This window comes from Rhopalosiphum maidis, chromosome 2 (genome assembly GCF_003676215.2).
Source record: "Rhopalosiphum maidis isolate BTI-1 chromosome 2, ASM367621v3, whole genome shotgun sequence".
In the NCBI taxonomy this organism is placed as follows: Eukaryota; Metazoa; Arthropoda; class Insecta; order Hemiptera; family Aphididae; genus Rhopalosiphum; species Rhopalosiphum maidis.
Window position 1 is genome coordinate 8,488,456 of NC_040878.1, and position 27,357 is coordinate 8,515,812.

Genomic DNA, 27,357 nt, shown 5'->3' on the forward strand with positions numbered 1-27,357 from the left:
TAAAAAATTTCTATCGTAGTCGTCATTCAATGTCGGGTGCTAAAAGTCGATGACGTCGTGTTCACCTAAACTTATACAATTTCTCATTCTTTTTTTTTTCATTTTTCATTATCATTATTATTTTTTTTGAAGAACAAAAATAAGAGAAAAAAATTAATTTATCTTAATGCTAAAAAATATAAACGTACATACTCGTATATATGATTATTTGATAGAGTTACACTATTCTATCTTGACACCTGATTCTTCGTTGTTTTATAAATTCCTGTTTTGAGTGTTTTGTTTATCCTGCAAAATACAATATTAGATTTTTATCACTATATGAATAACTATATAGCTTATTTTTAGAACGCAAATATTATGTATTCCATACTGATAAATTACATTATTTGCAATATTAAAATCATTTTCATTTTGTTTTTCTATTTCTGTCACTACATAGTCTAATTTGTTGGTAGATTCTTTTAGGTCTTTCAGATTTGGCATTTGTAACTTCGATAAAATAAAGGGCATGTTTGATGATTGGATTATTTTTATTTTATTTGTTAATTGGCTTAAATTTATAAGGTTAAACTCCGGATAATAATCTATAAACACTGTCCCATTAGTTTCTTTTAGTGGTGTTAATATTGTGGATGGTGTGTATACTACGCAGTCTTACGGTATTTTTAAAATACCTGTACCCTGTAAAGTATAGAAGGTTCTAGCGGTTAGACATACCATGGTTGTTACAATTTTATTTATTGTCCAGTAAACAAAAGAATAATTACTGCGTTGCAATTTTTCAAAATGAGTGTTATTGAATTAACCATGTCGTACTCCACAGTTATCTGGTAATTTAACTAAGTTATCTGAACCATAAAAATGAATCTCATATATTGGATATGTTTTGAAGTATACGACATTTTTTTATAAAAAATATTTTATAAGGCCAAATGTGTTACAATTAGTATAGTCATTTTCTGTTAAGGAAATACATTTTTGTTTGTCTAGTGAGATTGCTAGGTATGGGTTATGTGGTTGAATAAATTAAAATTGGGACTTGGTTATTTCTATCAACATTGACCATACACTGTTACAAATTGGGAAATTCAGAGTGAACAATAATTGAAATTTTCCAAATTGTATAGTTATTTTAGTGAGCTTTAAGAATTTTTCAATTGAAGTTGTATTATTTATATCGATTGGGAGAGTTTGTGTCATATCGAATATTTTTTATATAATTTCTAAATTATCCCTTAGTTCATTGTTATTTAATATTGTTGGACGTATAGAATATTATGTCTAGCTAATGTTAATGCGTCAATTAATTAATTTGTTTCAAATGAGAATTCTGTCAGTAATAGATTTAAGTTTAATAAATAGTTTATCAATGATTGATTCACTTCTACCTCTAAAAGTTCGTTGTGTTAATTATTTATTTTTGAAATTATATGGTTATATTGTGCCTGTAACTCAACAAAATTTTAAGATAATGGGAGCGATACGTTTTTGGTTTGATTTATGGTGGATCGTACTTTTTTTGATTGCGTTTTCATGAAGGCTACTGTTCTACCGCTGTTATCACTATTTTTTTGTATTGTTTTTGTATTCTTGGTAACTGTAGTCACCTACTCTGCCAAATGCCCATTCCTCAAAATGTCCAATTGCATTAAATTATCCTTTTTTACCTCTACTACTTTTCTGTAGCGATATTAAGCTTTTATATCCTTTATTTAAACTCTACTCTTGTTGTATGAAAGGTGGGTAAAAAATTGCTACAGATTGAGGAAATATTATGAGTTTTGATTTCAAATAATTTCGTGTTATTATTTAAAAGTTCATCTACGTTTTGAAATTTTTCTAAATAAATTGATATGTTTACGTGTATTAGTAAATTAAATGTACCAGTATATATATGTATGTAACTTAGAAAGTGGTTCATAATAAATACTTGATCCATTCGTTATTTTTTTGTACCATCAGGTTGTCTTCATTTTGTTCGAGTAGTGAAGTATAAAAAATATATTGGTTTTAAGTAATTTTATAACATTGTTTTACGCGTCTTTTTACAAGAGGAAAAGAAAGAAAAAAAATATCATAATTAAATTAAGAATAAATAAATTAAAATTAAAATATAATATTATACAATGTAAAGTGGCGTCAACTGATTTTTTTATGTACTGAAAATCGGTTATAATAAACTGTTAATGGAAACAAAATTACGCTATATAAGAAAAACAAATTAAAATGTCGCGTTTTGCTCTTTGTATGAAACTAAAAATGTATGCCCTTAAGACTTCAGTATCTTTTTATTTTTGCTGATTGTTGATATATTTATTGACCTAGTTTCCTCACTCCGTGGGCTTATTTCAAACATTTCATTTTAATACTCCGTTTGTTTACACTATAAATTTTACCGGTATAACTGATTTATATACAAAACAATAAATCAATCATGATATGTAATAATAAAAAAAAATATTGTATATTATAATAATATATGTAAAAAAACAGATGACAACACAAATACAATTAAAGCAGCCTCCCATGAAAAATTAACAATTTACTCAAAAAATTGTTTTAATAGTTTAATACAAATTATATCATGTCTGTAAAAATATATGGATCTAATGCAAATATATTGCTAAACCTAATTTAAACCAGCAATATTTGTGGTTTAACTAAACTTGCTTTTAAACTAGGTTTAAGTGTTAAACTAGTTTTATAAAACATATTTTTTGGTCATAAACCAAAAATGCATATTTCGCCATGTCATATTTTGAAATTTATCAGATTACGTAAAGCTTTTTCGTAAAAAGTAAAATCGTACTCGTGTAGCATTTTAAAAATATCGAAATTTAACATTTTATAGGGTACATTATACATCCATTTTCAACTCCAATGGTGGTTTCTGGTAAAAAATAGAAAACAATTTTAGTCATCTTTGAAATAATTAGGAAAAAAAAGAAAAGAAAAGAAAACGAGAATATATCGAACAAAATTCGTCTGCAAAATTATAAAACTTTAAAAAAATTAGGAATTTGTATAGCTAAGGCTTGAAAATAAATACAAGGTTACTCATAGTTATTATTACTGAAAATAAAAATAATCATATTGTCAGGTTTTTTTATCATTCAATTTCTTACAAAAATTTAAACGAAGAATAACGATTTTAGTAACTAATTTACTAAAATTCATAATTTTTTTGTTAACTTTTACTAGACGATATTATTTACGGGAATTTAAAATTTTAATATAATATATATACATTGATATTTTATATTTTACTATATACAATGGCATTTTCAAAATATTTTCGATACAGAATGTTTCTTTGTCTTAATCTAACGCACGCGGAATATAGGAATTAATAAGACGTGTTCTTTACCAAACGTACCGATTGATCTAATAAAGCAATAATAAAAATTTAATTTTGTCTCTAAGTTTACTCTCAATATCGAATTTCCCAAATTTTTGATTTTATTGCATTAATAAATCCTAAAAAAAAAAGTACCTTAAAATATATTGAGTAACACGTCATATTATATTTTATCGTTACATAAGTTTAGTATAGTTTATTTATTTCAATAATACAATGTACTAAATAATTTTTATATTTTGTAAATTATTTATTAAACTATAGCATTTTGCGAAAAAAAAAATCAATATAATAGACTACCATACTGTATAATTCCCACACAATTTATTTTTGTCAATACAACAATCAATTTATTTTAAGGGGAAAAAAACACTATTGTATAATGCTCCTAAGATCTGCACTATATAATATTAATCATATAAATAGTTTTAATTATTTAACCAATATAAAAAACACTAATTATCTTATAAATCGACTTTTACAAATTAAATACAATATTATATTTCAAAAATATAGACTTTTGTTTTAGTGTTAACTATATGAATTTATAAACAAATACCTACAATACTTCTGTAATGTAAGAATAATGTAACATTAAACGCTATATAGTTAACTAAAATTGGTGTTCATAGATTTTTACTATCATTATTTTCACAGCTGTATACCAATGCACTACATTCCATTAATTGTATGTTAATTCTTCTATCAATAGTGTTTTTAGTTTCTTTTTTTATCTTAGTTCTGCATTTGACTTCTGGAATAGGTGTAAAACCTCGTTCGAGCTTCTAAAAACACAATCATAATTTAACAAAACAAACTTATATATTTATAACCAATATATTTTATAGGTATGTATATTTAACAATCTTACTTGTTTAAAAGTCCCCGGTTCCGTCATTAAGTAGTAAACAGCATATAGTGGTATCCAGATCATAGAAATCAACGATATTATTATTCCTAATCCTTCACCCCACCACGGATATGTATAATGATTCCCATACTTTACTGGTTCATACTTGATGATGAAAAATATAAATACCGTCTGTAAAATAATAAATTTGGATTTTATATGGTAATGTTATGTCATATAAAATATAGATAAATCTTACAATCATGACGAAAGGTGCAAGATACACCCAACAGATATACCAGAACAAATTTGGTCGAAAACCGAGCATTTGATTGACGCATTCGCGAAATCTATCAGCTCCAAAAAACCATGAAATAGCTATAGTCTGAAAGAAACACACCCAAAGCAACGATATTCCGGATGCTGAATATGTATCCATTAATTGAAATATATACATTCCACCCTGAAATGTATAAATATACATGTTTGTCGTATAATATGTAGTGAAATCATATTAGTTAAAAGTACAATTTTATATTTACTTACGTTAGTCACCATGGAAGAACTTAGCACAAACATACCTATACACACCAACAAAGTGAAAGTTTTTCGTTTAGTGTGTAAGTACTTAGGCCACTTATCCGTCAGTCCGGTTATAAATGATTCGACATTGCAGAACTCACTATCAATACCAATCATCTAAACCCAACAAATCAGAATGAAATTTTACATATATGTCGTACAAAAGTTCACTCAAGTAATTAAGCTGCCATACCTACAGCAAGCATGACGAAGAATACAACTGCCCATATTCTGGCTCCTGGTAACTGAAGCACCACTTGTGGATACGTTATAAATACCAAACCAGGTCCACTTTCCACGACATCGCTAACTGTAGTTCCCTGAGAAGCAGCAATAAAACCTAATATACTGAATGTTATTACACTGGGTATGATAGACGTGAGCGTGTTAATAACACAAGTTAATACTGCATCCCTAAAAAATAATTTTAAGAAATTTGTATCAATGTATCATCATACACTTTGTGATAAAATATTCGTTCATACCTATAACAATTGTGATGAAATCTGTTGAATGATCCGAGAGCTGGTAAAGTGCCAACACCAACACTATAGCCAAAGAATATTTGTGTTGTCCCTTCTATCCATGTGTCTGAATTCAAGAGACTCTCCCATCTTGGAGTGACTAAGTACCTGATACCTTCACTAGCTCCTTCCAGCGTCACTGCTCTAATCAGTAATGCTCCCATTATTAAATATGGAAACATTGCAATGAACCACACTATCTATTTATCATTAAAATAATACACTTCTTTAGAAATTTCAGATTGTTATTCAAACTTTTTATCATACTTATTACTTATTAGTTTATTACCTTTCCACTCTGACTAAGACCTTTCCCCAATATGGTATAAATCAAGATCCACGATACTCCTAATAAGCACAATAGTTCCCACTGCATTCCTCCGATATTTTCAATACCACTTGTCAGCATGAGCACTCTTCTCCTACAACAATATTCCAACCAATGAAAATTTGGCAAAATTGAACATTTTGATGCACTTCACGCACTCCCAATACTCTTCAGCTGGTGTCACAGTCGTTACATTAAAACAATTTCGAAGTTGATTCAAAAAGTCAACACCTTGTCCTGGACGAAGGACAGACGAAATATTTGTTTCTATGCCGGTGAAATTTAATGAAACATCAGCATACGATAACGACTTAATAGTGTGACAGAATTCCGTCAGTTGACCATCGTTTTTGAAAATATTACCTTGTAATTCATTCGTTTTATTGAAATACATTTGATTCCACGAATCTATATTGTGATTGAGCGTCAAAGATGTATTAAACATACGTTTTATTGTATCCGTACTAAAAGGCTCGTGGGTCATATTAACACTATTTGGCATCAAACAATTGTCTGTGTTCCACCAATTGTCTGAAAAATAATTTAATATTTTGGTTGACTTTTCAATACAATGAAATCTTAAGTAATTATTTAATAAATATTAGTTCTTACTACAATTTTCCCACGGCAAAGTTGGATATGATATGAAACAACTTGCCAAGTAAAAAAATGTCCATGCTACAATAACGCAATAATACACATCTAGTAAGAAAACTATAGTCATTGTAGCGTAACCAGTACCTAAACGACATATAATTCTATATTAAAATACTTGTAACATTCGTTAAAAATAAAACGGATAAAATAAAAATAAAATTATAAAAAATACTTTTGTTATTATTCAATGAAATAAATTTTTACCAGAAAGTATTGGACATAACTTTCCAACCAACGTCATCCCGCCAGAACCCAAATACTGTCCGATAGCCACTTCTTGAAAAAAAATCGGTATTCCACAAAATATCATGGCTATAAAGTAAGTCACTAAAAATGCCCCTAAAATATTTTGAATCATACCATTAATTTAAATAATTATGATGTAATAATATTTCAGAATCTATACAATACATTTTTTTTTTTTTATTAAAATACCTTCACAATTATTCATTATAAATTTCATAAAATAGTGAAAGCCCTGAAAACCATTTAATATGAATTTTTTTAACATATATTGCCACAATTTATTGTAATAATTAGGATTGATTTTATTTTTAGTTATTTTTTTTGTAAAACATAGAAGTGTATTATTGCTTATAAATTTAAAATCTAAACACAAACGTGGGATATGTAACTAATATATAGCTTGCTCGTTAGTCATATTCAAAAAAATACCCTTCATTAGGTATAAAACCGATGTACAATCAACACTAACCATTTACATCCATAAACTGACTGCAACTAAAATTATTTTTCATTGCAGAAACGTTGACAAGAAGCTTTCATATATTTTGAAAAATACAGTAAAATTTCAGTTCGTGTTCTTTTATTTTATTACATAAAACATAATATTATAATATCAACTATATTATACATATTATTTAGTTTACTGTATACAATACATTTTTTTTTATGTAAGAAAAATGTTATTTAAACCGTTAAAAATAAATAACATATAATGCATATACGTATATATATATATATATATATATATATATACGTATATGCATTATGTTTTAATTTCAAGACCACGTAATATTAAAAAAAAAAGTTAAACTATAAAGCATTAGCTGACTAAAGAATCAAATTATACACGATAGCATTGTTTTATATTGTAAATAAATCTATCGTTTTATGAATCAAAATTTCTATAGTGTACTGTTTATCTGCGGTAAAATAACGTATTACAATATCTATCTACGATTAGTAAGTTTTAAACTGACAATAAAAATGTGATTGTACAGTCACGTGCAGATTCAGTTACAAAATGTATTTATAGTTACAACTTACAATTATCAATGATTATTTTAATTTTAATTTATGTTAGTTATGTTATTATATATATTATCTTTTTTAATTAACTACCTCTAAATACGCGGGTTCATATTTTAGAAATAATTTGTAAATAGAATAGTATAATAATTAGACTATTTACAACGAATGAGTACATGATTTATTAATTTATTAGACAATTATAATGTAACTATTGTCTATTATTAGTTTTAATATAATAGCAATAAGACCACTTGGTAATTAAAAAAATTAAATGATATAGTAAAACATTTTACTAATAGTATTATACTTTATATAATTATTGTTTCAGTCAATACAAGTCACAAAAATAGTTTGGCATTAAATAATATTATTATTGTTGCCTTATTAAATTAATTAGTTTAAATATATTTCCAAGTATACAACAATATAGCATGAAAAAATCAACAGAATAAAACTTTCTTGAATTTACTCACAATTCGCATTTAAATTAAATAGGTAGGTAGTGAAATATAATTGTTATTAAATATAATGTTATACTATAATCAAATGTTTGCTTGTATTGTTAGAATGTTAGATTTATTAGATTATACAGAGCGCTTCCTTAGTTCTCTATAGTGATATACCTGAGTCTTTTGCGTTAAAATATAAATAAATACTTCGAAAGAGAGAAAATATACTTAACTAAACAAAACATATAATAAAGTTTAAAAAAATTGAATTAATCAATAACTTACCCCCGCCATGTTTGTAGCATAAGTATGGAAATCTCCACACGTTTCCTAAGCCAACAGATACACTAATACACGAAAACAAAAAGTCAAGTTTGTTACCCCATTCTTCTCTCTGTTCTCTTTGTGGTGACTGTGGTGATGTTGGCTGTTCATATATTATGTTCAATTTACTACATTTTTCTTCTACGTCTAACATACTGAAATCATTTTTTAAACGTTAAAACATAATATTTATTGTGCAAATAAATAATATTTATCTATTTATAATATCAAAATAATATCACATTTCTAAAATAATAATTAATTGCTAAAATCATCAATAACCACTAAATACTTTAATTGATTATTTTATTTTATTAAATATAGGGAGAGATACGAGAAAAAAATAACCGCCCTACTAATATTATTAAAGTATTCTAAGTTTTAAACTAGTTACCTAAAATTATTAACTTAATTATTAATTATAACAGCTATCTATTTAGAGTTTTTAATAAAAAAAATTGTATTTTAAATACCTATTAATTTTAGTTCAGTAAAATAAAACTAATTTATTTATAATGAAATAATACGAAGTATAGTTTTTCATACAAAATCTAACAGTTAAATCAATCAAGGAAATGTTCAAATTATTTAGTGATGTTATTTTGATGCAAATACAAAATACAATTTATTTTAATCTGTAGATTATAGATATGATAACTAAAATATAATGAAATCGGTTTTTTTTTTTCATTAATAATAGTTACAGAAAATAGGGTAGTTGTATTATCCATCATGAAATATGAAATAAACTACCTACGCCCACATTTTACTTTCAAGGTGAATGAAAAGTTAAAACAATATACCATTACGAGTTAGACATGAATAATATTATTATCGCATAAAATATAATTTTCTATGTTGTCACCATAATATACTGAATAAGTAAACAATCTAACGTATGTTTGAGAGAAATTTTTCTAAAAAATCCAATCGTTTAAGTTTATTCTTAAATGTTTACTAAGTACCTATTTGCATTTACATATTTTAAAGTACCTAAATAAAATATTATTGTAATGAATATTTTCAAGTTACCGTATGTATAGATTAATTTAATTTGTTTTATAATAAAATAATTAAATATTAATATATTATATAAATTACTTTTATACTTTAAGCTATAACCATAAAATAAAATTTTCTCGATTATTTAAGAATATTTATTGTATAGTTTAAACGGAATCAAGGTTGAACATTAATGATTCAAAAGTTAAAGTTCATAGCAAAAACATTTTTTTTCCGATAACTTTTACTTTACTAATTATTTCTAACTTTTTAAGATTTACGAACTACCGTCTACCAATTTAGTAATTAGCTAATACATTTTTAGTTTTTATATCAAAATATAATGTTACACTATAAGAGTAGCATATTGAATTTAGCATATTTTGGAATTTTAAATTTACCTACTTAATTAAAATTCAATATTGTATTATTAGTAGGTAATTAATATTAAATTTCATCGAGCATAAATTTTATTTTAACTATAATTTTATTTTGAGATTTATGTTATTAAATTTAAAAATATATATACTTATTACAAGTTATTATACATCATCAAAATGTAAAATGTTTTGTTAGATTTTCCAGAAACAGTAGATAAAAATGTATCTACACATTTGATTATTTTGATTTCCGTAAACAATAAATGAAATAATTTCTAAAATGATCTTTTGTCACGCAAGCAATAAGTACATCAGTTTTTTACGACATTTTTGATTAGTTTGTTCAGATAATTTGTGTATAATATTTGTTCAAATTTTGTGCGTATAAAAATGGCAATTTAATGAATAGCTTTAATATTTTTTATTTTATTCAAAATTGTGATGCGAATTTAAGTATAAGTACTAAATCTGTATTTGAGCAATAGCCTGTAAGACGTATACATTCTGTACAACTGGGTACATAATATTAAATAAGGCAATTGAGATATAGAAAACGTTTTCCAGTCTAAATAATTGTTATTTTATAACAAATCCTTGAATATTTTAATCAAACTTACTTTAAAATTATAATGACCTTTCCAATCGATCCTTTATAATACTTGATATCAATGTCAATAACAGTTATTAAATGTCGAATGAGCACTATTTTGAATGAGTTTTTTTATTTATTTATTAACCGCTATTATTAAATACAACATTCTAAATCATGAATCTTAACTTAATGTGGAAGTATGCAATTTTAATAAATGATCTTTATAGGTACCATAATAGTAATTGAGATAGGCATTGTTGACTATTGAAATTAAAGAAAACAATTCATTAAACATTATTGATGACGTAAACAGAGGGTCCAGATTCAGCCACGAATATAACTATGAGCGACAAAAAAAATATTAAAGAACAATAAGTGCGATTATATTATAGTATAATTAAGATAGTATGATTAAATAAATTGTATTGCAAATACTTTTGTACCTTCTTGCGGAACTATTTGTAGTGCCAAATTACGCTTTACGAGTGTCAAGTAATCACGACTCAAATTGTAATAATTTATTTCTACCATTATTATTATTATAACTGTGATCATGCAATAATTGTCAATGTGGCCTCCTACTATTTGGCGTATAATCTAAAATGATCGGTAATTAAAATATATTAAAACTGTGCATTGAGATGGTCTTGTTTATCTCTTCTATCGGCAATAATTATTCAATGAGTAATGTTATAATATAGATGAACAAACATATTGATTTCGTTTAAAAAAAAAATACTATTTAACTATATATTTACAAATAATTATTAGACAATTTCAATATAATAAATATTAAGTATGAGAATATTAACATTTTTTCAATATCTTCTAATTTCTAATAAAATATTTTAGAATAAATGTTTTACATACTTCGAACGTTTCGAAGCAACTAGGTGACTTCCATGGTTTGTAATAAGGTTGTCGTTTTTGTTATTATGAGACATTTAGATATTAAGTAGGTAAGTGCATAGCTATAACTGTATGTCTGTATTTAAGTACTACTATAGCCTACTAAAAATAGTATAATATAAACATATAAGTACAAATATAATATATTGTATTCTGTGTTTAAATACTAAAATCAATCTGTACAACATTAATATACGTACGCAGAGCGATGCGATGAGTATGGTATATAGTTGTGGTGGACGAGTATATATAGCTGATATAATAATATATTTAGACGTGACAAAATAAAAGTTAAAAAAACACTGGAATGTTTGAAAATGAGAAGGAAAAATTGAAAAAAAAAATCAAACGTTTTTAGTTTTTATACTTTTCCATTTCTCGATTCGAACATGCACCGTTGCCGCGGCCGCCAGCGGACGATTATAATATATACTAATCCGACTACCCCACAAACATGACTGGGCTCTCGGACGAACTTTATGCCGTCCGTGCTGCGCGCGTATTCGTGGTCGCCAAATTAATGCGCGTTCCTCACTACATCGCCGAGTGTCGCTGACGGCTAACTATAGTACTACATGTACAACATAGGTTCACTCGATCGTGGATCTAAAATTTTTTTATGGTGGGTGTTAACTGCTAACAATGGTCCATAATGTACATTAGGTATAAACTTAAAATGCAAAATAATATATAACCTCCGGACTAGTAAAAATCTTGCACACAGAACATAGTAGCATTTAAGATAAGTTCCTTCAGTGTAAGGGGAACCTTTTTTGTTAGCTAGTACGAGACCTTCGAGTGCGGAACAACTTTATATAAATTTTAACTCTTTATTGAACCTAGATCTTAATTCTTAAAAAAATTAGTCTAAAAATAATTGATTAAAATTATTATATATTATAGGATTGCTGTTGACTTTAATATTAATATTACTGCTTTGAGTTTGATGACTATTAAGTCCAGGAACTTTTAATTCTTCATCGATGATATTTGGTATTTTCAAGATACATTTTGAAAAAAAACGCGTTTGATATGTTATATTCGGATTTTTAAGCGTATCTCCAAACGCGCGAATTAAATTGTTGACATTTTTCATCGCGCTTGATAAATCTGCAAGCTTAGAACTTTATACATGGATGAGGCCTTATGTGTACAGACGTGTCACGGTTTCTCATGTAACTATAAACTCACTTTATAAAATAAGAGATAAAAGTATTATAAACAGTTTTTCCTTCGATCACAATTTCACTCGAGAAACTATATATTATACAATATTTGTGATATATTTTTTGCTTCGTTTTTTATTAACATTAATCGCAAATATGTAATATCACAATCCGAAGAACAATAGCAGAAAAAAAAGTTAAATACGTCGGCCATGCTTAAAATCCCAAACACGAACGTCGTATTTTGTCGCCGCGTAGTCACAGACAAAGTACCTATATATACTACTCATAGGACATGGTCGGTGACGTCGGCCAGTGTGGTTATGTACAAACATTTTGTTTGTCTTGTTCGATTTGTCAATCACGTGGGTTTAAATAACAAACAGCTATACTCGGGCCGAACGGCACGGGAGCTCGATTAACCTATATTAGCGGTCCCGGTTTTACACCACGCGAGAGGGGGGATATTTATTTTTGACTTGTCATAGACCCTAAATTTTTGTCATGTAGATAATAAATCATGACAAAAAAATCCAAATGGGGTATAGACACCCTGATCCCCCCCGCAAACACGCCACTGATACCGACTGAACTCTGATCTCGCGCGTAGGTACACGATTCGCTCGCCAATGGAGTTCACCACGGCGAACTCGCTAACCATTGTACAAAAATAGTCCGACAAAATCGCGTCTTACCTGCAGCGATAAACGCACTTGAAGTATGCGCGACCCAGTACTCGTCATGTAAAGTTCAAGCGTAGCGCACTCGACCGTGATTTATAAATAGACGTTTAAAAGTCACATACGGGCGGACAAAAATCGTTTTGCATATCACACGTTTAACGGTAGTATATTATTATATTATGTACCTATAGAATATAAGTACAACAGCGGCGGTTTCGCAGTCGTGACCATTACGCGGTTACCCATACCGCGGTTGTCATCGATAGTAACGTGATCGTGAAGAATGACTATTATCGCGCGCGTGTTAATTATACCACGGTGTGTTAAATACTCGGCTCGCCGTGAATCGATTTGTAGTGATGTCGAGTGTCGCGTGAATCGTTTATGTCACACCGCCACATCTCGGGTGTCGATACGTCACAAAAACGAAAATCAAAACGTTCTTATTTCTAGACAAAAGCAAAACGCGCGACCTGTGCACAAGTAACGCATATTATAGCCGGTCGTTAACAACCCGACATGAAATAGAGAAGATCACTATAGTTGTTATAAACATTGTTTTTAAGCCTTGTTTCAATGACGTATCATACGTAATTTTTTGAATTTTTCGCCAAAACTTCTATATCATACAATGTCTATTATTAAAACGTTTCGATTTGTTTCGGCGCCAAGCCCGTGGAATACATTATATACACGTATATATATAATACAAGCATATTCTTTGTTATATACATCCATATAATCGCCGACGGGGAAGGTCACGGTGAGGATGATTGGCGTGGTAGTATATATATTATTATATTATAAGGATTCGTATGTACTATATAGGTGTAGGTACATATATATATATACACACGTAGTAATTAATTTAACCTCTTGCACACACGATGCACATTATACGTACCTATATAAGTACAGTTTAATATTATACACCTTGAACTCTATGGGATTATGCTTCAAGTGTTCATCGTAACCTCATTTTTTTTTTTTATTATTATTATTTTTATTTAATTTCGTGTGATTAATGTGATGTGATTATGTGCTGCCGCCCTATATTGCACAGACTATGGTGATATCATTGCCGGTTTGGTCTCAAGATGAAAACTGAATAAAAATTGGTAATGCATTGCGGTCCGTAATCAACGGCGGAGAGATCAAAGTTATAGTAATACTACTAATACTATTAGGAATAGAAAATATAGAACAACTAGCAAATGAGAGAAATATAATACAGAGGCAATTGATGGTTGCAGCAATGGACCGAAACCGTCCGTTAAAAGTCAAAAAGAATAATATAATATTATTGGAAGTCGTAAGTCGTAATGAAGGGGCTGTTGAAAGACTGGTCGTGAACCAGCCGAACTGTTGTCAAACCGATCGCTGAAAATCTAAAAATAGGTTGTTTTTTTTTAAAAAATTATTAATGATTTTGAAAGAATATACGTCAAGTAACGCAGTGACGTCAACACTATAAATCCATATTCACGTATAATTAATCTTGTGATAAAAATAATCGACACTTCAAAAGTTTGAACCTTTTACCGCGTGACAACTGACAATCGCTACAATAATTTTATTTAGTATGACGACGTTAGAATTAATTACGTTACTAATTGAGCACGTTTCCTCTGAGCCAATATTATTATTGTTTATTGCTCTACTTTTGTATTAATAGGGTTCGTCCGGGTATTTTAAAATAAAATAAAATAAATAAAAATTCAAAATAGAAACTAGTTACCTATCCATCTCGCCGTTAAATACTTTGATGTCTATGGGAATAACCTCTCCATTGTAACTAAAACTATTTGTATAAATATTTGTATGTTTATCTCTTATTACGTAATCATTATGTTCATTTATATTTTGTATATACTTATCTTATATTTGTATCAATGTTATATTATTGTAATCGCAAGATTTGTACTTGTTATTTTCATCAGTATTGTAACTTTATTGGAATTGGACATTGTCCGTAATAGTTAATAATAAATAAATAAATACAGTAAACCCATCTATCTAGTCTAATAAGACTATATACATACGCAATCTATTAAAGTAGTTCTCAATCATTTCAGCATTGAGCTACGGCTATAACTTAGTGATTCGTGTACCCTTTTTTTTGTATATATGCTTATGGAATTTCTCCGCTTTCCGTGAATATAATTTATGCGTTTCAATTTTGTGAGAATAAAGGAAAAATTATTTTTTGTGTGTGTCGTCCGGTAAAGCACGATCACGGAACACTTATTAGGAATCACTGATATATTGTACGGTAGATACGGTTGCTCATATGTAGTTTACATTGGCCAGTGTTTACGAAAATCGTTTTAAAGACTGTTAAAGATAGTTATATAGGTATACTATTATACAATATACAGTAGGTAGGTAATCAAATAGAAACTCAAAAAAGTTAATCATCATATTAAAGACCTACTCTTGGGGGTCGTTCACCATGTATAATGTATATATAATATATATGGTAGGTAGTAGGTAGGTACACATTATAAAGTTTAAAACATCATTATTGATTTTCTCGACCCTCGCAGTCCATTTACACCGTTGTCGGACATTGCCGAAAACAGCATACTTAAGTATACACCTAATACCTACAAAAAGTTATTACCAATTGCTTTTAAACTTCACATCTAGGAACTTACCACCTGTCAATATACAATAGGTATACACGTTTGCATTATTTATAACGCGCGTTTGATTGACATATTATTATTATGGTTTACACAGTATTATTTATACCTATTCAATGTTACAGACGTTACAGTGTATACGTAAAAATTAATTTATGATTATTCTTATACATAAAATTGATTTTACAATACAGTTCAACGTGGATATAATTGATTACATATATTTTTTTTTAATATTTAAATAAAAAACAATACCTATCTTTATATTTTATTTGATTCTAAAAACACTTATGAGGTACTCAAAAATTCTATGCTATTAAATTTAATTTTGTAGATAAATCGAGTCTCCTAATATTTTTGTTTTTTGAATTGTATACAAGTATATGTAAAATCAAAACTATTTTTATAACGAATGTATAACGCACCGATTACAAACATAAATTAAATAAATATAACGTTACGTTACGTAACAATATACAATATTATACTATATTATAATACAATATAAATTGATATATTATTCATTATTCATTGGATTATTCTCCAAAAACTGTTTGATTTGTACAACTTTAACAATTTTGGCTAATAGTGAAGACAATGAAATGTTTTATGTAAGAAATGATAAGTGTGAAATAAATTTTAAAAATGTCTACAAATTAATATTAATTAGTAAAAATATACGCCGAAACGTATGAATAAAACATCTACATTAGAATGTCATATTTACAATTTTATTTGTAAAAGTAATAATACAAATATATTACATACTATATAATATTACGAGTGTTCAATAGTTTATACGTTTAAATCAAATTATGATTTTAGCATAACAAATAAAGACTATTATTAATAATAACTCAAATCTCAATCATCTTAAATTTAATTTATTTTAGACATACCAGATATAATAATAATTTCATTTTAATTATTCTTGTGTCGCTTGTGAATTTGCGCTGCATTTTACCGTACATTATTGATGAATGATGACAGTGATGACACCGCATGCTCATGAGTCACGAGATACTAAAAAAATGCACCGACGACAGTAATGTACCCTTTATAGCCTAACTATAACGCCGTTTAATAATGATTTAAAATAATGATATTGTGAGATACTTAAAAATGTATTTAATGTGGTGTTGTAGTCAGGGGCGTCTTCAGGTCAATTCTACGGGACGAAAATTTTTAACTCTTACATATCGCTTTTATAAACCAAAACTTGAACCTATAATATATTTAATGTAATTTCTACTTATATTAGCTTTAAAGATTTCTGATATATAGTACAGATGCAGTAAAATAGTACTTACAATCTTAAAGTAAATAATAATAATAATAATAATAATAATAATAGTAAAAAAATATATTTATTATATTTAAAATGTATAATATGTTATATAAAAAAGTCCAAAACTCTTTTATTAGAAGCAGCAAAGCGATTAATAATGTTGTCTGTATTATTTCATTTCTATGTATATAAAAAAGAGCTAATCTAGTTAGCCTCTGCTCACTCATTCTATTTCTTAACCAACTTTTTAATTTAATAAACAATAATACACCAAAGCAATAATAACTAAGAAGCATATGCGTAAGCAATAGGTAAGCAGTAAATAATTTATTTACTGAAATACTTTAAAATTTAAGTTTGTAAATAAAATATACGCTTGTTATTGAATAATTGATTTTCTATAATCAATATTAAAGTATATTATCTACCTAATGAAAGAGAAGTAAGACTGTAAGAAATTTTAGTATAAGTAAAATTTAAATGTACCTATTAGTAGTAAAATTTACAATATGCATAATTTTATACTCTTATATAAATATTTAAAATATTAAATACTTGTAAAAAATTAAAATTGTGTGTTTAAAAAGTATATAGGCATTTTAGTAAAGATTTTAAAAAAAAGTATAAAAATGTATTCAATATTTCAATGTCAATTTGATAATTGAAAAGTGAAAATGATACCTGCGAAGAGTTGAGAAGCTGCGTTCTGCAGTTGCTACGCTAATTGGAAGAGTGTATAATATAAAAATAATTTGTCTAATACAAGGAAAAATAAAATCAGGACATTCTTCAATGGCGTTAAATACATTATTTGGAACTTGTAACCCTAACATAAAAAAAAATGGTAATTAAATTTACATAACATATCCAATTTTAATTATTAAAAAGCATATTAAAAATTTGTACTAAAGAATTGTAGATATTTTGTAAAACAAAGACAGAACATTACACGACTTATTGGAGGGGAGGCGATTGCCACTATCGCCCCTCCCCCCTTATGGATAGGCCTGATTATGGTTACCAATTTATCACCACTTGAACAAAAAAAATTCAAGTAAGGTAAAACATTTTCTACAATATAGGGATAAATTATAAATTTTTTCTAATTCTTAATAGCTCATTTTATTTTTAATAGTTATTTTTTCAAGGAAAAATTTAAATAGTTCATAATATGCAATAATGTATGTTATTGGGTACACAAGTACATAGGATGGTCCTTAGTTTTAAACTTTCGAATTTTTGGCTATACACTACTTAATTATTTGTGAACTATAACCACCAAATTTAATCAAAATTACTTTCTTATAATAATAGTCAATGAACAAAATGGAGAAGGAGTGCTTCATTAATATGATTTAACTTATTTTGTATGATTATAAAAACAAGAACCATCTTAAAAATTATACAATAAAAATACAGTAAATATATTTTAAATTAATATTACTAAAGATTAATAATTGTTATGTAGAAGAACAAAACATTTAATAGATATTATAGATATGGTGATTTATATAAGTTATGGTTTTTGATAAATAAAATACACCCATAGATAAAATTTTATTTTATTAGACTGTACTAGATGTTAGGTACAAATTATTTATAAATAATAAAAATATAAAACAATTACATGAGGTTCAAAATGAAAAATAAATATAATAATTAAGTTTAACTGTTGTGTTATTGTCCCCAAATTATAAGAGGAAAATGAATAAGTAAGTACTTATAATTATTACAGTACTTATCATTTCATATATTTATAAACATAGTCATTCAGACACAATACTTAACAGTTATGATTATTATACCAAATTGTGAAATGTGAAGCCATTTGAAAAATCACTTCAGAGTATCGATAAGTTCTTGAAAACTTTCAATGTACCATTTTGACTTAGACTTTACTTCTTCTCGAACAACATTACCACCAAACCCTAAACATAATAAATTAAAAATATTGAAGGATTTAAAAATAAGACTGTATAATAACAATAATAATAATATATTGAAAAAACAATTTAAAGTTGAAAAAATAATAAATAGAATATTTAAAAACATATAAATAGATCTACAATATTTTTCCATTTTCTTATATTAACTATAATAAAATAACTTGAAAATTTACCAATGAATGCATCAGCAGGGGGAGATGCTTCTAAATCAGTGATTCCATCTCCAATCATAAACAGCTTTGTATAACCATATTTTTCTTTTAACATTTGGATTACTTCTGCTTTACCACCATTCTTTGATGTAGGTTCTTTTTCATCAAATCCAGCATAATCTCCTACACATACGAATATTCAAAATAAATATAATATACAAAATATATATCAATGTATAGTATAATATATATTATGCTCATCTTCGTCATAAAAATATTATAATTCTACATAACAGAATCCAATATAGTATAACTATTGTAATTTATTTCAAAGATATTTAATTTACTCAAAAAGAATTTTAATTAACATAATTTTTGATATGGACTATAAGCATTAAAAATGGTTAAGTGTAATGTACATTATAATCATTGACAAAATAAAAATATTGTAGATACATAGCATAAACAAAAGAAGAACAACTATGTGTATAGATATACCTTTATGTAAAAATATGAAACAGTTGGAACCCATAAATCAGAATATTAAAAATTAAACATTTAAAAAAAAATATGCAACGTATCAAATTCAATATAAAATAACAGTCAATAACAACAAAAATAAATACAGTAAAATAAAAAAGTGAAAATGTTATGTAAAATACATTAAATAAACTTTATACACAAAATCTATTCTATTTAAAAATGTTAAAATCTAAACAAAAAAAAATGAAACCAATAATACATTTCGCAATTTTTAATCATACAAATTATTTATGTATGTTCGTTGTTCAAATAGAATATTTTATTATGTATACATATTAATCTCACCGTTTAAAAAGAACTTTAATTTATTGGCGTATATGTGTTGTAGTGGAATGCTTAGTTCGATAGCTATTGGTCCGATGAGACCACGGAATCCGCCAGATATTAAGTATACGGGAATGTTCTTCTGTTGCAATAATCCAATAAGTTCCCTAAATGATAAATTATCATTTAATACTTAACAAATTATAATTTTTTAAGTGACTAATCAAAACTATAAATAATGACAATAAATTTTTAAAAAATTCGGGCGAAAACATAAAATTATTATTATTATTTTATTTAATTGATTCAATTTACTTAATGCCCGGAGTCAAATTAAAAGGACGGTCTTTGATGAAATTTCGAATTTGTTGCAGTGACGGTTTGATTATCTGAAGTCGGGCTGAGAGTGCTTCTCTAAAGTCCATCTTACCTGACATTGCACTGCTCGTCCTGCAATATAAATTTCATATTAATATTAATTGTCATATAAATACAATATATTTTTTATAACATTTTGCCAACATGTTTAGTGATATCATATAGAAATAAACTTTGAGTAATTTTAATGCTTATAATTCAAGAGTATTGAAATAATAAAAAAATTTCCTAGAACTTAGTTATAACACAAACAATATTGTACACATTTAGTAAATAATCAAACCAAGTTTGGATTTTTTTTTTTTTTATAACTATACCATTTTATTTTATAATGCAGCTAGGTCCTAGGTATTTTTCAAAAAACAAAAAAAAAATTACTTAAGTTGAATAAGGATCAAAATTTACAATTTATTATTTATATTTGTGATGAATGATTATTATTATTAAATTTTTTATACAATATTTTATTAATCTAGTAAAACCATTGTATTAAACCATATTATGTACAATTTTCCTAGTACCTACCATTAATATATTATATTGTTGTAAGCTAATCATCTATAAGTTGTTGAAGATGTACCAATAATAATTGAAATGCAGGCCCGCTCACTTTAAATTTGTTCGTGTTTAATATAAAATACCTACTTATAAGTTATAATATAGTTTCGCGCTAATATATTTCACGTGTCAAAAATTATACAACGATGTGAAATATTACTATCAGTCCACACTAAAGCAGTCAAACATTAAGCGTATGTCATGTATATGAAGACATTTGCTCCGATTATATGTATAATGATATTGTATTGTACATCTAAATGTTTCTTAAATGTTGAATAAACATACACTTAAAAATGAAAAAAATCGACGGTGTTATAAACATTTTTTACACTTTTGTTTTACAGCCATTTTAACATTATAAATCGATTATAGCGATACATTCAAATTGTAGTCAGAAAAACAATGATAATTATTTACTATCTTAAACAATTTTATATAATCTCCAATATTTTAGAAATATAAAATTTTAACAACCCTATATATACTTAGGCACGCCCCGTACCTATATAAATATATAATAATAAGAACGCAGGTGCTTATATAAGTACTTATTTATAAGAAGGAAATAAAATTAATGATGAAACCCAAAACTTTTATGTGGCTTCTTGACCTTAAAATGTTAAGGTGCATCTAATTTTAAAATGGTTTATCACATAAGCAGATAGACTTATTATTAATTAATTTGATATCATTGATTTGGTGGTATAATAACATCGTATGATTTTTAAAGGCATGTATATAACAAACTAATTAATCATTTTCCCGATAAATAACGATATGAATACCTAATTATTCAATTAAATTTTGATCAATTAATAGTAATCAAAATCTAATTTAGCAATAAAATTAGTACGCAAACAGATGAGAGACTATTAAAATATTTTTAAAAAGATATAAAACAATGATAAGTGCAAGAGTTCATCTCGATTACTATTGATAACTGATAGTATTTAATATTTAATACATTGTAAAATGTAGGTACATCTGCACAATATTATTTCATTTAAAAAAGCATGAGAATAATTATAATGTAATACCTTGTATTAAATATTCTTTTACCACCTTGCATGTTTGATTTAATAACAGTGATTTACTGTTTTTATTTAACACCACATGTACAACAAAGGAATAATTAGACTTGTTCTATTTCTAATATATACCAATTGATCTAGTGAAGCAACGAGATATCTGAAAACAGATTTAAATTTGTTGTAAATTCTACTTAAAATTAACCTTTTCTCATTTTAGATTTTTTATTTTAACTTCTCCAAAAACTGAAATAATATTTCTAATTTATACTTTTTAGTTACAATTTTTTCGAGATTTAGAGAAATAAAATCAAAAATGTGGTTAATATGATTAAAAAGTCCATTTTAATTAGATTTGACTACATATTCAAATATTTTTTCAGTACTCTTATATAATTTTATTATATTAATCGGTATTACGTTGAAAATAAAACACGCCTAAATTCCTCTGTTGCACAAATGTTAAACAAAGACAAGACAGAACATCACCGCTTCAAATCCACTTATAAAAAACAATTTTCTAAAAATATATATGCTATTTTAAAGAGAATAAAATAAATTATGTTTATAGTTAATAAATAATATTCATACAATTTTTGAACTTCTGATCCTTTGTTGCAAAATTTAGCAACTTCATCAATTGCTTCCTCTTGAATAACTGTAGAATCCACATCGAAACATACTGCATCTGCGTTGAGCCAAAGTTCTTTTATTGTATCAGTCATACTGTCTATAAATAAAAAAAACTTACTAAATTTAACAAGTTTACGTATCTAGGTGCTTCGAATTAACTTTATGTCACACTTGCATCGAAAGTTTAGCTTTCAATACCGAATGAAGTGTATCCCGGTAGACAGTAAAATGCTTTTTTACAGGCCAAATCAAATTAATATACATGAACGTATCGATACGTTTTGTCTAATATATCAAATACTAACTCGTACCTAGGTGGATTACTCCAGTGCAATTCTTCAGAATATTTTGGTGAATCTCGATATCAAGAATAGTACAAGAATAGTTTGTTATGGATTATCGTAATATCAATATACTAACAACTTGTATTTATGGCTCATAATTATTACACTTATAATTCATCAATTCGTGTAATCCCTATGTAATGTAATATTACGCCCATACTTTATTACTCATAATAATACAGTTGTAATATTTTATCCAAAATGCTAAAATGATAAATATATTATTATGAGGTGGATTTCTAGATAAAATATTTTATCGCTGCATTATAAGCTATTTTTTTTACTAATTAAAAATGATCTCGGTTCCACTGCAAGTAAGAGTATAAATCAAAATGTAAGTGAAAAAAAATATTGTCAGTATTGTCAATATAAAATGATACATTCAGAATAATTTAATAAATTGTAAACAATTACCTAATTTAACATTTCACGCTTTGCAGTCAAATGTGAAATTACCTTTTTATAGCTATACTTTTATGATAATTATAATTATTTATACCAGAATATTACATTATTTATAGTATTTATACATATTAATCTATTGATAAACACAAATAGCTGTTAGTCGGTAGTTGGTAGATATAAAAGGTACTATACATTACCTTTTTAGTAGGTATTAAATACCTAATTATAATTATTAATTAAATCGTGTAGAAAATTAGTTAAAATATAATATAAGGGGCAACGAAAACATTGAAATAACAATTTATATTTTCATGAACTTGAATATAATATAAGCTTTACCAAAGTGTTCAACCAATATCGTCAATCATATTTATTTCATACAGTACACGTTACATTATAGAGTTTAAAAGACTAGAAATCAAAGATAATTATGAATACCTATTATATGACTAATTCTAATTTTAGCAATACTAATTTATAATTTCATTAATTAAATTATAATAATGTATTCAAATTATATTTATGAACATCGCTTGTTGCCTATTCATTAAACATCGACCATTTATTAATTATAAATAGGACACACTACGTCGCTACATTTAGTCAATGTAGTATTTATTTATTTAACCTTGATAGTGAAAAAAAAATGCTTATTAATAAGAGGTTGTTCTATTTAATTTATTCATTAAATTAAGATGTATAGCTAACATATGCATATAGTACTACAAAATGAAATTCCGAAAGTTCAACATTTTAAAATGCATTTACTTAACTGCAGTAAAGTTAACGAAACGATAATAATTAACTGAATATTAATATGAGATAACAATATTATAATATTATCGGTCACTCTAACATTTTACAAAAAAAAGCCAAAGTTTTCATTTTGGAGATGAACATAGTGAATAAGTATTATCGAATTTGATTGAAAATCCACAGCAAGATTACAGTGGCAACTAATTTACGTGTCTTATGTATTTACAATTAACGTAAAAAATCGTTAATTAGGTATATTTTAAACAAAAATGAATTCATAGTAAAAGCTATTAAATACGTTTATGTAGTTTTTTAATATGTACAAAGCCATTTTAACCTAACAGGTAACATATGTACACTTTTTAATTATAAAACGCATAAATAATACATTGTTATTACCATTTATATTTTAATAAATGAACAATACTGAATAATAATTTTTCTTTCTTTTTTTATTTGATTTATAACGAGAAAAGTTTTGATTTAAACATCTTTTTAACAATATTGTACTCTTTTATGGTAAGTAAGTTTAATATGTTTTTTAGTTACTCAATTAGTATGTTTTTTTGGTGATTATTACTTACTAATACTTAAAAATATAACCATAATTGCTTATATTTCATATCTTATACCTATTATATTATTATAACTTAAATACTTTCCTAAATAACTTTTCTCAAGTATTAAAATTACGTTCTCGGGTTTATAGTTCAGCCAGTCGGCTATAATCTGCTATCTTCTAGCCTAAGTTAATGCGATCAACTATCAAGTACAAAAATAAATAAAAAATTATAAATTATATTTATCCATTTTTCAAACTTGTTAGCGTTACTCATTACTCATTATCTTCACTATTGTTATTATTATTACATATACTACTCTGTTTAAATTGGACAAATGTCCGTAAAATAAAATAAAATAAAATAAATTATAATCTATTCATGGTAATTCCAGATATGTCACATATATTATGTATTATACCTCGCACTACAATGTTAAAAAAAGATATAGGTAATAATGTAATATAAAATATAAAATAATCAACAAATTTACCCCCCTCCATCTACCTATAGATTTTAATAATATTTATTTTTATTCTGTGTTAAACATATCAAAAATAAAATCTATTGGTAATTTTAAAATTTGTATGTTTGAAAATTAGTCCATTTTTATGAGTCTTAGAACTAGTCTCATTGAATTTTCATAATGTTAAAATGACAAAAAATGAAAAACGTATGCACATTTATTTAACTAATAAATTTATAAATATCATAAAATGGTACCTACTATATCTATTTATATACGCTGCACACATCTGTATTATAATTTATAATTTTTCACCTGTTATATACTTGTATGTTAAGTTTAATATGCCTCAAGTATCTCATCATGTGTTAACTGTTTGAAAAATAGATAATACTATAATACGTATTTAGGTATAAGTATCTAGTACAATATATACCTAATATAGTCCGGTATACCCTACATTTATTTAACAACTTATACCTACTTCGTTTAATACAGGTGACACGTGCAAATACTAAAAATACAAGATTACAGCACATACGAATAAAAAAGCGAAATACGTCAATACTATCAATAGTCAATATTATATTATACATACAAATATATCTACACACAGGTCATAGCGTGTCTCCCCTTGTTTACTTTCGTTACTTATCCTTTCCCGCTCACCTACAAACGCACTCGGCTGGTACCGAATTGGTTCCCGTTTAAAAAAAGTATTTCACGAAGGTGAGCTGAATTGGTTTCTGTTTCTGTACAATTCTATTACTGAACTAATATTTAAAAAAAAAAAATAGTTCAAATTTTAATTTTATAGGAATTTTTGCAATATAAAATCATATTAATACGAAATATAAATTAGGTAGTATAAGATATAAATTTACACTGTATAGTTTAATCACATTCAATTTCGCAATAATAATTAAAGAAACTTTGAAGACAGTTTACTTCAATTGTTCACCTCAACAAGTTTAAATTTTAAATTCAGTTTATTAATTTAATTATTATTATTTCATATAAGTGATGATTGATTGATTTCCACTTCAATAATTGCTAAAATAGATTTTTAACTGTGCTTACTTAGTTTACTTCTAAGTGATAGTCATACTAATTCCTAAAACTGTAAAATTTGGAAAGCAAATGGACAAACTTGGTCATAAAAGCGAGAACCAACTCGACCAGTAATGCGATACATTAGTAAGTACATCACAATATTAAACGGGAACAATTTCAGCTCACCTCAATAAAATAACTTTTTAAAGCAGGAATCAATTCGGTTACACAATCCTCAACCCACCTTTTAACTTGACTAATATAAGCTATTTACCTATTGAGTAATGCAAGATTACTATTCACTACGAAACAACTAATTCATTTTTTTTTTTTAATCACCTTACGGCTTCACAATGTACGGCAGCGGTGTGTGGGCGGGTGGTGGTCTCGTCGACGGCGTGGTGCACGTTATTCCGTACAAATATTCAATATAATAATACTATTATTACAGCACAATAACCGGCAAGACGAGCGACACGACCCGGTACCGCGTATAGCGCTGACGATGTACGAATGTCGGTAAATAAACAATATATTATATTAAAATAATATAATAAAGCAATATCACATGCGACGGTTAATGAACCTCACTCAGGTATGGAAATGATAATAATAATATGTACTACCTGTCGTGTACAGCCAACGTCGCGTGCGTAGGATTGTTGCACGCGGTACTGCACTACTGCCCCAAAAACGTTTGGTCCCCGTGGTCCACGGCGGTATAGTGGTCGGACGGAAAAAGTGTTGTAGTGGGGCTCGGCAGCGAATTCGTGTGGTTTTCCGTGTACGGTAATCGATTTCGGAATAATAATGATTATTAAATAATGTGATTCCGAAAATCGTAATCTGTTGAGTTGCGCGGCAGCTGTGAACGAGACGTCTGTCTGCCGGGATGGGTGGGGAGGCGACCGCGCGCGAACGGAATTCGAGAACGGTCGTTCTGAATCGCGTCGGATCGACGGCGCAACGAGGTCGAGTTCAAGACGCCGGTCACCGGCCGATTTCGTTCCGAATCACACACACGCGGCGGGATCGCGCAGTCGCTTTGGCGGACGGAGAAATTGGAGTGGGTGTAAGCGAGAATAAGCGCCGTGTAATACGATGACATAATAACGATAATATTATTTAAAACTGTTGTATAATAATGACGGACAACGGTATAGATATTAAATATTAATACAATATTTATTGAGAATGTAGGTTTATAGTCGCGTATTAATTGTAATTTGTATTATACAATATTGCAGATTTAT

At 27.0% G+C, this 27,357-nt stretch overlaps 2 protein-coding genes across 6 annotated transcripts; both read right to left on the reverse strand.

The window, feature by feature from the left end:
• Positions 1-3,734: 3,734 nt before the first annotated feature.
• LOC113552099 (sodium- and chloride-dependent GABA transporter 1-like) lies at positions 3,735-13,203 on the reverse strand. Of its 3 annotated transcripts, XM_026954788.1 has the most exons (13): positions 11,434-11,754; positions 11,195-11,335; positions 8,312-8,505; positions 6,507-6,641; positions 6,258-6,386; positions 5,804-6,176; positions 5,607-5,739; positions 5,279-5,517; positions 4,991-5,207; positions 4,758-4,910; positions 4,471-4,674; positions 4,233-4,403; positions 3,735-4,146 (listed from the first exon to the last, which is right to left on the reverse strand). In XM_026954788.1, exons 2-13 carry the CDS (start codon positions 11,266-11,268, stop codon positions 3,988-3,990), a joined length of 2,181 nt encoding a protein of 726 aa, XP_026810589.1. In that variant the 5' UTR covers positions 11,269-11,335; positions 11,434-11,754; the 3' UTR covers positions 3,735-3,987. The 3 variants fall into 3 exon arrangements, with proteins under 3 accessions (XP_026810589.1, XP_026810591.1, XP_026810590.1); XM_026954790.1 differs by lacking the exons at positions 11,195-11,335; positions 11,434-11,754 and adding an exon at positions 13,095-13,203 and having other exon boundaries at positions 3,988-4,146; XM_026954789.1 differs by lacking the exon at positions 11,195-11,335 and having other exon boundaries at positions 3,988-4,146.
• Positions 13,204-18,561: 5,358 nt separating this feature from the next.
• Positions 18,562-27,007, reverse strand: LOC113552920 (phosphoserine phosphatase). Of its 3 annotated transcripts, XM_026955948.1 has the most exons (7): positions 26,731-27,007; positions 26,444-26,603; positions 22,479-22,617; positions 20,236-20,370; positions 19,942-20,087; positions 19,135-19,296; positions 18,852-18,943 (listed from the first exon to the last, which is right to left on the reverse strand). In XM_026955948.1, exons 3-7 carry the CDS (start codon positions 22,610-22,612, stop codon positions 18,852-18,854), a joined length of 669 nt encoding a protein of 222 aa, XP_026811749.1. In that variant the 5' UTR covers positions 22,613-22,617; positions 26,444-26,603; positions 26,731-27,007. The 3 variants fall into 3 exon arrangements, with proteins under 3 accessions (XP_026811747.1, XP_026811749.1, XP_026811748.1); XM_026955947.1 differs by lacking the exon at positions 26,444-26,603 and having other exon boundaries at positions 26,731-27,004; XM_026955946.1 differs by lacking the exons at positions 26,444-26,603; positions 26,731-27,007 and having other exon boundaries at positions 18,562-18,943; positions 22,479-22,612.
• Between the last annotated feature and the right edge of the window lie 350 nt (positions 27,008-27,357).